Source organism: Hyla sarda, chromosome 2 (assembly GCF_029499605.1).
Source record: "Hyla sarda isolate aHylSar1 chromosome 2, aHylSar1.hap1, whole genome shotgun sequence".
Lineage (NCBI taxonomy): Eukaryota > Metazoa > Chordata > Amphibia > Anura > Hylidae > Hyla > Hyla sarda.
In genome coordinates this window covers 202,311,889-202,326,851 of record NC_079190.1, presented here as the reverse complement: position 1 = coordinate 202,326,851, position 14,963 = coordinate 202,311,889, and the positions used below count along the sequence as shown (strand labels likewise).

The 14,963-nt window shown below is 42.3% G+C and overlaps 1 protein-coding gene across 2 annotated transcripts in view; it reads left to right on the top strand.

Annotated features, from left to right (window-relative positions):
- The window catches only part of DMD (dystrophin), a 2,642,350-nt gene that overhangs the window by 776,111 nt on the left and 1,851,276 nt on the right, over nucleotides 1-14,963 (top strand). For both annotated transcript variants that reach the window (XM_056556147.1, XM_056556148.1), the window contains exon 13: nucleotides 4,312-4,431. In XM_056556147.1, coding sequence (XP_056412122.1) covers nucleotides 4,312-4,431 — 120 coding nt within the window. The remainder of the gene's footprint in view (nucleotides 1-4,311; nucleotides 4,432-14,963) is intronic.

Here is a 14,963-nt window from a genome sequence, read left to right as displayed (position 1 = left end):
AAACTATGGCAAAATGGAAAAAAAATCATTGTGTGACTCAATCGAAGAAAAAAACGCTGTTTTGAAACTTTTGGGGGCTTCCATTTCTACGCAGTGCATATTGCGGTAAAAAATGACACCTTATTATTCTGTAGGTCCATACGGTTACAATGGTACCCTACTAATATAGGTTTCATTTTGTCGTAATTCTGGAAAAGATCATAACTATATGCAGGAAAATGTATACGTTTAAAAATGTCCTATTCTGACCCCCATAACTTTTTTGAAATTTTTCCACGTACAGGGCAATATGAGGGCTCAGTTTTTGCGCCGTGATCTGAAGATTTGATCGGTACCACTTTTGTTTTGATCAGACTTTTTAATCACTTTTAATTCATTTTTTAATGGTATAAAAAGTGACCAAAAATACGCTTTTTTGGACTTTGGAATTTTTTTTCCGTGTACGCCATTGACCGTGTGGTTTAATTAATGAAATATTTTTATAGTTCGGACATTTACGCACGCGGCAATACCACATCTGTTTATTTTTATTTTTATTAACACTGTTTTATTTTTTTTTATGGGAAAAGGGGGTTGATTCAAACTTTTATTATGGAAGGGGTTAAACGATCTTTATTAACATTTTGTTTTTACTTTTTTTTGCAATGTTATAGCTCCCATAGGGGCCTATAACATTACATACACTGATCTTTTACACAGATCACTGGCGTGTATTAACACGCTTGTGATCAGTGTTATCAGCGTTTGACTGCTTCTGCCTGGATCTCAGGCACGGAGCAGTCATTCGCTGATCGGACACCGAGGAGGCAGGTAGGGTCCCTCCCGGTGTCCTCTAAGCTGTTCAGGATGCCGCAATTTCACTGCGGTGGTCCCGAACAGCCCGACTGAGCAGCCGGGATAGTTTAAATTACGCTTCAGATGCGGCAGTAAGCTTTGAAGGGTTAATACAGGGCATCACCGCGATCGGTGATGTCCTGTATTAGCCGCGGGTCCCGGCCATTGATGGCTGCCGGAACCGACCTGATATGACGCCCTGTGACCCCGCGGCATATCGTGGGAGCCGGGCAGGACGTAAATATATGTCCTTCGTTGTTAAGGAGTTAATGGGTACTGCGGTGGAAACATTTTTTTTTCAAATCCACTAGTGCCAGAAAGTTAAACATATTTGTAATTTGCTTCTATTTAAAAATCTTAACCCTTCCTGTACTTATCAGATGTTGTATACTACAGAGGAAGTTCTTATCTTTTTGAATTTCTTTTCTGTCTAACCACAGTGCTCTCTGCTGACACCTCTGTCCATCAGGAACTGTCCGGAGCAGGTTAAGTTTGCTGTGGGGATTTGGTCCTTCTCTGGACAGTTCCACACATGGACAGAGTTGTCAGCAGAGAGCACTGTGGTCAGACAGAAAAGAAGGAACTATACAACTTCCTCTGTAGTATAAAGCAGCTGATAAGTACTGGAAGGATTAGAATTTTTAAATGGAAGTAATTTACAAATCTGTTTAACTTTCTGGCACCAGTTGATATTTCCCCCCCCCCACCGGAGTACTTCTTTGACTCATTTCTTCTTCTCCTGATGAATAAGCAAGCTTGTATGGTTAACAGCTGTCTTGCATCATACCTACTACTTATCAAGCACAATATTTGTATTCAATTATCCATTCACCTGAAAAAATACATATATAAAATTTCATTTCCCTTAATGGTTCGTTAATGTACGTCATGGTGACGTGGTACTTAATGCACCATGACGTACATTTACGCGGTGCTCGCGTCATGCGCGGCAGGTGCTGGCTGCTGACAGCAATCGTGCGGATGTTTGCCATTAACCCCTCAGATGCCGTGATCAATACAGATCACGGCATCTGCGGCAGTGCGGTACTTTGAATGGATGATCGGATCGCCCGCAGTGCTGCCGCGGGGATTCGATCATCCAGCATAGCAGCCGGAGGTCCCCTCACCTGGCCCTGGCCGTCTCCCAGGGTCTTCTGCTATGGTCTGAGATCGAGCAAACCAGAGCAGAAGATCACCGATAATACTGATCAGTGCTGTGTCCTATACTTAGCACTGAACAGTATTAGCAATCAACTAATTGCTATGAATAGTCCCCTATCAGGACATAAAAAGTGTTAAAAAAAAAAGTAAAAAAAAGTAAAATAAAAAAAAAAATTGAAAAATCCCCTCCCCCAATAAAAAAGTAAAACGTCCGTTTTTCCCATTTTACCCCCCAAAAAGTGTAAAAAAAAATTTATGAATACACATATTTGGTATCGCAGCATGTGTAAATCTCTGAACTATTAACTGTTAATTATCCCATACGGTGAACGGCGTAAACGTAAAAAAAAAAGTCCAAAATTGCTGCTTTTTTGTTACATTTTATTCAAAAAAATTAATTAATAAAAAATGTATAAAAAGTAAAACCTAAGCAAAGGTGGTCCTGATAAAAACTTGAGGTCATGGCGCAAAAATGAGCCCTCATATCGCCCCATGTACGGAAAAATGAGAAAGTTATAGGTGGTCAAAATAGTGCAATTTTAAACATACTAATTTTAAATTCTAAAATGGTTTGATATTGTTTTTTTAAGCGGTATAATTATAGAAAAGCATATGAAATGGGTATCATTTTAATCGTATTGACCCACAGAATAAAGAAAACATGTAATTTTTACCGGAAAGTGAACAGCGTGAAAACAAAACATTTCAAAATTTGCTAAACTGCAGTTTTCTTTTCAATTTTTCCACATAAATATTATTTGCTTGGTTGCGCCGTACATTTTAGGGTAAAATAAGTGATGTCATTACAAAGTTCAATTGGTGACACAAAAAACAAGCCCTCATATGGGTCTGTGGATGGAAATATAAGAGAGTTGTGATTTTTAGAAGGAGGAGGAAAAAACAAAAGTGCTAAAATAAAATTGGTCTGGTCCTTATGGCCAGACCAACTGGTGCCAGAAAGTTAAACAGATTTGTACTTCTATTAAAAAATCTTAATCCTTCCAGTACTTTTTTGCGGCTATATACTACAGAGGAAATGCTTTACTTTTTAGATTTCTCTGATGTCATGACCACAGTGCTCTCTGTTGACCTCTGCTGTCCATTTAGGAACTGTCTATAGCAGGAGAAAATCCCCATAGCAAACATATGCTGCTCTGGACAGTTCCTTAAATGTCAGCAGAGAGCACTGTGGTCATAACATCAGAGAAATCTAAAAAGTAAAGCATTTCCTCTGTTGTATACAGTCCCTAAAAAGTACTGGAAGGGTTAAGATTTTTTAATAGAAGTAATTTACAAATTTAACTTTCTGGCACCAGTTGATTAAAAAAAAAAAGTTTTCCACGGGAGTACCCTTTTAAGTCTCTTAAAGGGATTTAAGAGACTTATGGCAAATTTTGTTATTACCTTTTAAAAACAAACAAATAAACTACATGTATGACTAAGGTGGGTTTAATATGAAATACAACCTATACTCACATCTTCGAGTCCACTGCAAATGCCACGCTACCTATTCCAAGCCTTGGTACTTATCCCTACTTCCTGTTTCCTGAGGATGTGTGGCCTCAACAAGAAGTGCCCAATCTGCCAATAACTAGCTGAGGTGGGACACGGCTGTGGCCATCGATAAGCTAAGTGGGGAAGTTTCTGAGACCACACATCATCAGGTGAGCAGGCAACAGGAGCATTGGTGAAGCAGCAGCAGGGGTTCAGGGTTGGTAAGTATAGGTTCATTTTTTTCAACCCACCCTCAGCCATATATGCATTTTGTATAATTCCAAGACACTCATTTAAAGGAGCTTTCTCAAGAAGATATGGAATTTGACATCATCTTCTATGAGTCACACTGGAGCAATATAATTTTGGCTATTTTCATCTAGATTTCCACAATATAATATGTTTTGCCTGCAGAAACTGTAGATGAAATCCCTATTTGGCCAGTGTTCCCCATCCAAATAAGCTGTTTGTCCGAGGGGTCATGACAGGGATTCAGGGTGATCAGCTCACATCAGATTTTGACAGAGGTTGTTTCTGATGAGACATAGGGGTCAATAGATATAGTACGCAGTCATCCCCTAAGTTTCTCTAGGTGCTTGCTGCAGGCAGATAAAACATTGCCTATCACTTGATGGCTACATAGAAAAATGAAGTGCCAATCCCTTTAAAGATATTTTAGAAATTAATCTGCACGTAATTTTTGAATTATTTTAAGAAAATTAACACAATGGATTGCAAGTGTAAATATTGACTTTATGGACTTATACTATCCTGAGTAGTTAATCAATTCTCTTAAATATATACTCTGCCTTTTTTTTTTAGATTTTACAAGATGACTTAGAGCAAGAACAAGTAAGAGTTAATTCACTTACTCATATGGTGGTAGTGGTGGATGAAGCAAGTGGAGATAAAGCTACAGCTGCACTAGAAGAACAATTGCAGGCAAGTATACATAATATACAATTTTCTTTCAAATATCTATTTTAGTCTTTTAATAAGTAATACATGAATATGATGTAACATAGTTGGCTTTGCTGCTCATTTCTTTTGTTTACTGTCAAGATAAATCAGGTTGTTTGGGTGCAGTACGTAGAAAACACAGAACACCATGATATTAGGGTGGGCTGTATTAAAGGGGAATTCCGGGTTTATACATCTTATCCCCTATCCAAAGGATAGGGGATAAGATGTATGATCGCAGTGGTCCTGCCGCTTTGGACCCCCGCGATCACAGTCACGACCCCTAGTGACGTCACGCCATGCCCCCTCCATTCTTGTCTATGGGAGGGGGCGTGATGGCCGTCACGCCCCCTCCCATAAACATGAATGGAGGGGGCGTGGTCGTGACATCACATCCCCATCTCGGAAGCAGGGCCCAGCATACTGTGCCGGGGCTTCACCGAGATCGCGGGGGTCCACCCCTGCGATCATACATCTTATCCCTTATCCTTTGGAACCCAGAATACCCCTTTTAATGACATAATTACTTATTGAGAAAATGTGTCCCAGAATAAATTTTCCTTACCCTTTATTTATATGTATTTACTTACATCTTTGCTATTCACTAACTTCTGCTTCATACACAACTTCTGCTTCATACACAATACAATTTTCATACAAATTTGACTTATAGGGGTACTCCGCCCCTAGACATCTTATCCCCTATCCAAAGGATAGGGGATAAGATGTCAGATGGCCAGGGTCCCGCTGCTGGGGACCCCCCCAGATCTACCATGCAGCACCCACCTGTAGCGGCTTCAGGAACCGCTAGAGGTCCTCAGGCTGAGTCCATCTTGACGACCGGGATGGAAGATCGTGATGTCACGACTCCGCCCCCGTGTTACTGCACACCCCGCCACTCAATGCAAGTCTATGGGAAGGGGCGTGGCAGCTGTCATGTCCCCTCCCATAGACTTGCATTGAGGGGCGGGGTGTGAAGTCACACGGAGCGGAGTCGTCACGATCTTCCGTCCCGCTGGTCAAGATGGACTCAGTCTGAGGATCTTCAGTGGTTCCGGATAGGGGATAAGATGTCCAGGGGTGGACATTTTAAAGGTGTAATCCGGCCCTAAGACATCCTATCCCCTATCCAAAGGGCCGTCACACCCCCTCCCATTGACTTTCATTGTTGGGGCGGGTGTGACATCACAATATTCCTGCCCCATAGTCGTGACCCGGCAGACTCAAAGTCTGAAGCGCTGTGTGCAGCTCCCAGAGGTGGGTGCTGCATGCAAGATCACGGGAGTCCCCAGTGGTGAGACCCACACCTATCACTACAATGAGTGGGGAGAAGCCCTCAACTGAGCACTGCTTCTTTGCACTACCTTCATGCTGCTGAAGACAGGCTCCATATAATGACTGTATAATGTGCCCGTCTTCAGTGAGAATGGAGGCAGAAAGGATAAACAATGCTCTTTTGAACACTTTGTTCCATTGGGGAGTATGGGGAGTACTCTGTACCTGGACCCCCACTGATTAAAACTTTTTGACATTTGAAGAATTTGTTTAATATGTTTGCTTTTTCCTGATCCCATTTATAATTTCTTCGTCATCATTTTTAAAGGCCCTACACTTTCATTTTTAACCTTTTTGCTATTTAGTTAAAGAACATGTTGGGGTTAGTTTTGCTCTCTTTGGCAATGGGTCTTTCTGTCTCTATTTTTGTCGCTGTCATCTGTTTTTTTTACATATTTTACATTTTTCTCCATAGCTTTTTAATGCTTCATCACTGCCGTCTTGTTTGAGTAGTTTAAATGCTTTATTTTTTACATTTATTGCCCCCTAAACACTTTTATTCATCCATATTGGTTTTCTTTTATTTCTGACCCTTTTATTCCCATAAGGTATATACATCTTACAGTGAGAATTTAAGATATTTTTAAAAGTCTCCCATTTAGTGTCAGTATTCTTGTGTTTGAGGACATTATCCCAATTTATATTGTTAAGGGCTTCTCCGAGTTGATCAAGCTTTGCTTCCCTAAAGTTCATTGTTTTTGTGGCCCCTCAAGAGATTCCCTTATTCAAGAACAAATTATAATGTATTATATTATGATCACTATTTCCTAGGTGTCCTTCTACTTGTACATTAGTTACTCTGTCAGGTCTGTTGGTTAATATTAAGTCCAGTAGTGCGCCCCCTCTGGTCGGGCCCTGCACCATTTGGGACAGATAATTGTCTTTAGCTATAGTCAGAAATAGAGATGAGCAAATTTACAGTAAATTTGATTCGTCACAAACTTCTCGGCTCGGCAGTTGATGACTTATCCTGCATAAATTAGTTCAGCTTTCCGGAGCTCCGGTGGGCTGGAAAAGGTGGATACAGTCCTTGGAAAGAGTCTCCTAGGACTGTATCCACCTTTTCCAGCCCACGGGAGCACCTGAAAGCTGAACTAATTTATGCAGGATAAGTTATCAACTGCCGAGCCGAGAAGTTCGTGACGAATAGAATTTACTGTAAATTCGCTCATCTCTAGTCAGAAACCTGTTTTTTATTATCACCTCATTCTGATTTGCTGCCTTGTTTATTTGCCTCGGTTATTGATCTTCTGCCTTTCATTATGTTTGGTGGCTTATAGGAAACCTCTATCAGAATGTTTTTATCTCCATATATGTCTACCCATAATGACTCCACATTATCATCTCCCTCCCATATATCCTCTGGCAGTGCGGCCTTCAGACTCAATTTCACATAAAAACAAACTCCTCCCCCTTTCCTTTTTGTCCGATCCTTCCTGAATAGACCATAACCCTGTATGTTGACCACCCAGTCCAGCTATCGTCCAACCAAGTCTCTGTTATAACCACTATGTCATAATCCTCCTCAGACATTAACTACTCCAGTTCCTCTGTTTTATTGGACAGACGTCTGGCGCTAGTCAACATGCAATTCAAAGGTGAATGTTTTTTCTTCTTATGAAGCCTATCCCTATTAACTATTCTAACCTCTCCCTCTGCTCCACTCTAGGTACATTACTAAGTCCCCCTCTCTATTTACACTATTTTCCCCCTCTACATTGTAAGTTCCCTCCCCCAGTCCCTAGTTTAAACACTCCTCCACCCTTCTAGCCATCTTCTCTCCACAACTGAACCCTCCCCATTGAGGTGCAGTCCGTCCCTACGGTTGAGCTGTTATTCGACAGCGAAGTCCGCCCAGTTCTCCATGAACCCAAACCCCTCATTCCTACACCAGCTCCTGAGCCACTTGTTTACCTTCCTAATCTCCCGCTGCCTCTCTGGTATGGCTCGTGGTACAGGTAATATTTCAGAAAATATTACCTTGGAGGTCATTGCCTCAAGCTTGGCGCCTAAGTCCCTGAAATCCTTTTTAACCCCTTAAGGACCAAGGGCGTACAGGTACGCCTTTGCTCCCTGGTACTTAAGGACCAAGGGATATCGATCAGCAGGCACCCCGCGCAAATGCCCAGGGGGGTCATCAGACCCCTCCATGTCGGCGATCGGCGCAAATCGCAAGTGAATTCACACTTGCAATTTGCGCGATTCCGGGTCATTACGGGTCTATGGTGACCCGGTGACCCAGAATATAAGGGGGATCGTGGGTGTCTAAGACAACCACAATCCCCCTTAAGAGATAGGAGTGAGGTGGCAGGGGTGCCACCCCTCCTATCCCTGCTATTGGTGGTCTAGATGCGACCACCAATAGCAGATCGGGGGCGGGGGAGGGTTAACTTTTGTTTTCCCCGTTCTGCCCCACCTATTGTGGGTGGGCAGAACGGGGAAAACAAAAGTTAAGCCCCCCCGCCCTCGATCTGAAATGACAGAGGACCGGCGCCGGAGTCAGCTTACCGATCTGCGGAGGCTGCGGGCGACGATCGGCGTCGGAGATCGGCGGGCGGCGATATCGTGCAGCAAGCTCCCTGAATCCGACGGAAGACGGTAAGTTGCCTAGCAACATCTGGAGGGCTGCAGTCTGAGGCCACTATATAGTGGTCTCTATACTGTAGCTCTCCAGATGTGACAAAACTACAACTCCCAGCATGCCCAGACAGCTGTTTGGGCATGCTGGGAGTTGTAGTTTTGCAACAGCTGGAGGGCTACATATTGAGACCACTATACCACTATATGGTAGTCTCTGAACTATAGCCCTCCAGATCTTGCAAAACTACAACTCCTAGCATGCCCACACAACTGTTTGCTGTCTGGGCATGCTGGGATTTGTAGTTTTGCAGAATCTGTAGGGCCACAGTTTGCAGTGGTCTCTATACTGTAGATCTCCAGATGTTGCAAAACTGCAAATCCCAGCATGCTGGGAGTTGTAGTTGCGATCCCTCCAGCTGTTGCATAACTACATCTCCCAGCATGCCTTTTGGTGATCAGTACATGCTGGGAGTTGTAGTTTTGCAAAAGCTGGAGGCACACTGGTTGGAATTAGATAACAGAACCTAACTGAAGGTTTTCCAACCAGTGTGCCTCCAGCTGTTGCAAAAGTACAACTCCCAGCCTGCATGGTCTGTCAGTACATGCTGGGAGTTGTAGTTTTGAAACAGCTGGAGGTTTGCCCCCCCCCCCCCCCATGTGAATGTACAGGGTACATTCACACGGGCAGGTTTACAGTAAGTTTCCTGCTTCAAGTATGAGCTGCGGCATATTTTTCACCGCAGTGCAAACTCCTAGCAGGGAACTCACTGTAAACCTCCGCCAGTGTGAATGTACCCTAATAACACTACAGTACACTACAATAACACATAATAAAGGGTAAAACACTACATATACACCCCCTTACACTGTCCCTCCAATAAAAATTTTAAACGTATTGTACAGCAGTGTTTCCAAAATGGAGCCTCCAGCTGTTGCAAAACAACAACTCCCAGCATTTCTGGACAGCCACTGACTGTCCAGGCATGCTGGGAGTTTAGCAACAGCTGGAGGCACCCTGTTTGAGAATCACTGACATAGAATACTCCTATGTCCACCCCTATGCAATCCCTAATTTAGTCCTCAAATGCGCATGGCGCTCTCTCACTTTTGAGCCCTGTCGTATTTCAAGGAAACAGTTTAGGGCCACATATGGGGTATCTCCGTACTCGGGAGAAATTACACTACAAATATTGGAGGGCTTTTTCTCCTTTTACCCCTTATGAAAAGGAAAAGTTGGGGTCTACACCAGCCTGTTGGTGTAAAAAAAAAATTGTTTACACTAACATGCTGGTGTTGCCCTTTACTTTTTATTTTCACAAGAGATAAAAGGAAAAAAGACCCCCAAAATTTGTAATGCAATTTCTCCTGAGTACGGAAATACGCCAGATGTGGGCGTAAAATTCTCTGCGGACGCACAACGAGGCTCAGGAGTGAGAGTGCACTATGTACATTTGAAGCCTAAATTGGTGATTTGCACAGGGGTGGCTAATTTTACAGTGGTTCTGACATAAACGCAAAAAAATAAATACCTACATGTGACCCCATTTTGGAAGCTACACCCCTCACAGAATGTAACAAGGGGTATAGTGAGCCTTAACACCCCACAGGTGTTTGACAGATTTTCGTTAAAGTTGGATGGGAAAATGAAAAAAATTATTTTTTTTCACTAAAATTCTGCTGTTACCCTAAATTTTTCATTTTCACAAGGGAAAATAGGAAAAAGGCCCCCAAAATTTGTAACCCCATTTCTTCTGCGTAAGAAAATACCCCAAATGTGGATGCAAAGTGCTCTGTAGGCGAACTACAATGCTCAGAAGAGAGGGAGCGCCATTGGGATTTTGAAAAGAAAATGTGTCCGAAATTGAAGGCCACGTGTGTTTACAAAGACCCCATAGTGCCAGAACAATGGACCCCCCAACATGTGACCCCATTTTGGAAACTACACCCCTCACGTAATGTAATAAGGGGTACATTGAGCCTTTACGCCCCACAGGTGTCTGACAGATTTTTGGAACAGTGGTCCGTGAAAATGAAAAATTTAATTTTTCATTTACACGGACCACGGTTCCAAAGATCTGTCAAATGCCAGTGGGATGTAAATACTCACAGCACCCCTTATTAAATTCTGTGAGGGGTTTAGTTTCCAAAATGGGGTCACATGTGGGGGGTCCACTGTTCTGGCACCACGGGGGGGCTTTGTAAATGCACATGGCCCCTGAATACCATTCCAAACAAATTCACTCTGAGCATTGTAGTTCGACCGCACGGCACTTGACGTCCACACATGGGGTATTTCCATGCTCAGAAGAAATGGGGTTACAAATTTTGGTGGGTATTTTCTGTTATTAACCCTTGCAAAAATGTGAAATTTGGGGGGAAACACACATTTTAGTGACATTTTATTTATTTATTTTACATATGCCAAAGTCGTGAAACCCCTGTGGGGTATTAAGACTCACTTTATTCCTTGTTACATTCCTCAAGGGGTCTAGTTTCCAACATGGTATGCCATGTGTTTTTTTTTTTTTTGCTGTTCTGGCACCATAGGGGCTTCCTAAATGTGACATGCCCCCGAGCAAAATTTGATCTCAAAAAGCCAAATATGACTCCTTCTCTTCTGAGCATTGTAGTTTGCCCTTCAGGTCAACTTATGGGGTACCTCCATACTCAGAAGAGATGGGGTTACACATTTTGGGGGATATTTTCTGCTATTATCCCTTGCAAAAATGTGAAATTTGGGGGGAAACACACATTTTAGTGAAACATAATTTTTTTTTTTTTTACATATGCAAAAGTTGTGAAACACCTGTGGGGTATTAAGGCTCACCTAATTCCTAGTTACGTTCCTCAAGGGGTCTAGTTTCCAAAATGGTATGCCATGTGTTTTTTTTTTTTTTGCTGTTCTGGCACCATAGGGGTTTCCTAAATGCAACATGCACCCCAAAAACCATTTCAGAAAAACGTACTCTCCAAAATCCCCTTGTCGCTCCTTCGCTTCTGAGCCCTCTACTGCGCCCGCCGAACACTTTACATAGACATATGAGGTATGTGCTTACTCGAGAGAAATTGGGCTACAAGTACAAATATACATTTTCTCCTTTTACCCCTTGTAAAAATTCCAAAATTGGAAGTGTAAAAAATGCAAGTGTAAAAAATGAAGATTGTGAATTTTCTCCTTCACTTTGCTGCTATTCCTGTGAAACACCCAAAGGGTTAAAACGCTGACTGAATGTCATTTTGAATACTTTGGGGGGTGCAGTTTTTATAATGGGGTCTTTTATGGGGTATTTCTTATATGAAGACCCTTCAAATCCACTTCAAACCTGAACTGGTCCCTGAAAAATAGTGAGTTTGAAAATTTTGTGAAAAATTGGAAAATTGCTGCTGAACTTTAAAGCCCTCTGATGTCTTCCAAAAGTAAAAACTTGTCAATTTTATGATGCAAACATAAAGTAGACATATTGTATATGTGAATAAAAAAAATGTATTTGGAATATCCATTTTCCTTACAAGTAGAGAGCTTCATAGTTAGAAAAATGCAAAACGTTCAATTTTTCATCAAATTTTGGGATTTTTCACCAAGAAAGGATGCAAGTTACCACAAAAATCTACCACCATGTTAAAGTAGAATATGTCACAAAAACAGATTCTCGGAATCAGAATGATAACTAAAAGCATCCAAGCGTTATCAATGTTTAAAGTGACAGTGGTCAGATGTTCAAAAAATGCTCTGGTCCTAAGGTGTAAAATGGCCTGGTCCTTAAGGGGTTAAAGGGGTATTCCAGGCCAAAACTTTTTTTTATATATCAATTTTTATATATCAACTGGTTCCGGAAAGTTAGACAGATTTGTAAATTACTTCTATTAAAAAATCTTAATCCTTCCAATAGTTATTAGCTTCTGAAGTTGAGTTGTTGTTTTCTGTCTTACTGCTCTCTGATGACTCACGTCCCGTGAGCTGTGCAGTTCCTATGGGGATATTCTCCCATCATGCACAGCTCCCGGGACGTGACATCATCATTGAGCAGTTAGACAGTAAACTTCAGAAGCTAATAACTATTGGAAGGATTAAGACTTTTTAATAGAAGTCATTTACAAATCTGTTTAACTTTCCGGAGCCAGTAGATATATATATATATATATATATATATATATATATATATATATCTATATATATCTATATATATCTATATATATATATATATATATATATATATATATATATATATATATATTTATATAAAGGTTTTGCCTGGAATACCCCTTTAAGGACAATCCACCCACCTTTCACTTTTTCATTGGTGCCACACCTAGCAACCTGTACACCCGACAACCCACTGTTTGGCAATCCCAGTCTTTGTGACAGATCGCCCTGTCTGTCCCCCTAATAATTGAGTCCCCCACTACCAGTACCTGTCTGGCCTGCCCTGCATTCCTCCCTCCCTCCTTACTGGAGCAGACACCCCCCTGGCGGTCAGAGGCAGAGTCCCGCTGCAGTACTGCTAGCTCTGAAATGGCATTCCCCTTATCTGCCAACCGGGCAAAAATTGTTGGTGTGTGCCAGTTCAGTACAAGCCTCCCTTACACTTTTCCCTCTATCCCGTTTTCTAACTGTAACCCACTAGCTTCCTTCCTGCACCTCTGTCCCACTATCCTCCCCCACCTCTACCCCAGAGAGTACTTGCTCAGTGAGCAGAAGACTCCTCTACAAGTTGTCAATGCATCTCAGTGTTGCCAGTTGCTCCTCTAAATCTAGGATCTGGGCTTCCAAATGAACATCGCACACATCTCGCACACCAATATGGACCCTCAAACTGCTGTTCAAGGATTGTATACATTGTGCAACATGCACACTGGACTGCCTTTTCCAACGTGGAGATTTTATTAGATTTGGAGATTGCAAAAATTAACAGTAAAAAGAAATCAAATATTTCAATTAAACTCCTTGAAATTAAAGTCCCTTAATTTTAAGTCCCTCTCACTTTTATACTTAAACTCACTTGTATACTTCCCACTCTTGTATACAGACACACAATCACTTGCTCAGGCAATCGCTTAGTATACTTTCTTTTATAGTTACCAGACACCACCTCTCTTTTCCACTGCCTGAAAGTGAATGCAAAGTGAATGCAAAGGTGTAGTGTTACATAATTTTATGGATGCAAACAATACAACCTTTTTTATATACTGTGTGTACAGACGACCGCTTTCCCCTAAACTAACATAAAGCACATTCATTTTTGCAAAAATGGAAGCACTTTTTCAGCAATTTTTTTTTTTTTTAAACATTTGATTTGGATTTTCAAAGATAAGCCAGGGCATTCCCCAGCATGAAAACAAAGAACTGATACAGGTGAATATGAGAACAAAGTTTGCATTACATGTCATGGGTTCACAATGAAAAACATCCCCCGCTTCCCTTCCAACTCCCCATTTCAGGTTCTCTTAAACCAACAAATAAACAGGTAAGTTGTTAAGCTATCCATACAAAAAAATATGTCAAGAAGGTCCTTTCCAGGCAGACCATGAAGATCACTTCAAGAGGTAGAGAAAGAATAAGTCAGGGCCTAATCATCAGAGGTCCTGTGTCGAGCCACTCATAAACTATCTAAGGATCCTGCTATAGCTCTCTTCAGAAACCAGGTTATATCCTGAAAGGGGTGAACAATCTGAACTACCTCACCATCAGTCAAGAAAGTAATTATATCACTTGGACTTCCCTTTTGTTTTAACGCCAGAAGTGTGTTTGCTGGAGGATATTAACGGGTTGGAGACGGGCTCTTAAAGACGCATATTGGTCAGCTTCTTTTTGTTTTGTCACGCAAGGTCTGAGTACCATGGTTGTTGTTAGATGTTTCTACTGATAATCCAGTTCGTGGAGCCTCTCAGACTTAGGGTGGCTAGAGGGGAACTTGGGGAACTCCTAGGGTATGTTTGGATGTGTATGTGTGTGAATGGATTTATCTGTAGTGTGGTCTTATTGTGTTGTTCTATGTGGGCCTACCCTCCTCTCGAGTACTTGTACTCGTTTCAGTTCTGGTACACCTGTTCCTTTGGAATAATTGCCTTGGGGTGCGGGTGGGGAGGGTCTACTGGATCTCTCTATCTGTTTGTTGTTCAGTTGATTAAACATTAATAAAAATATGTTTAAAAAAATTAAAGAAAGTAATTATAAACTGTTACGCCGAGCGCTCCGGGTCCCCGTTCCTCCCCGGAGCGCTCGCCTCATCCTCGTTGCTGCAGCGCCCCGGTCAGATCCACTGACCGGGTGCGCTGCGGTACCGCCTCCAGCCGGGATGCGATTCGCGATGCGGGTGGCGCCCGCTCGCGATGCGCACCCCGGTCCCCGTACCTGACTCGCTCTCCGTCGGTCCTGTCCCGGCGCGCGCGGCCCAGCTCCCTAGGGCGCGCGCGCGCCGGGTCTCTGCAATTTAAAGGGCCAGTGCACCAATGTTGGTGCCTGGCCCAATCTTCCCAATTACCAATTAGTGTGATCACCTGTGTACTTCCCTATATTACCTCACTTCCCCTGCACTCCCTGGCCGGATCTTGTTGCCTTAGTGCCTAGTGAAAGCGTTCCCTTGTCTGTTCCTAGCCCG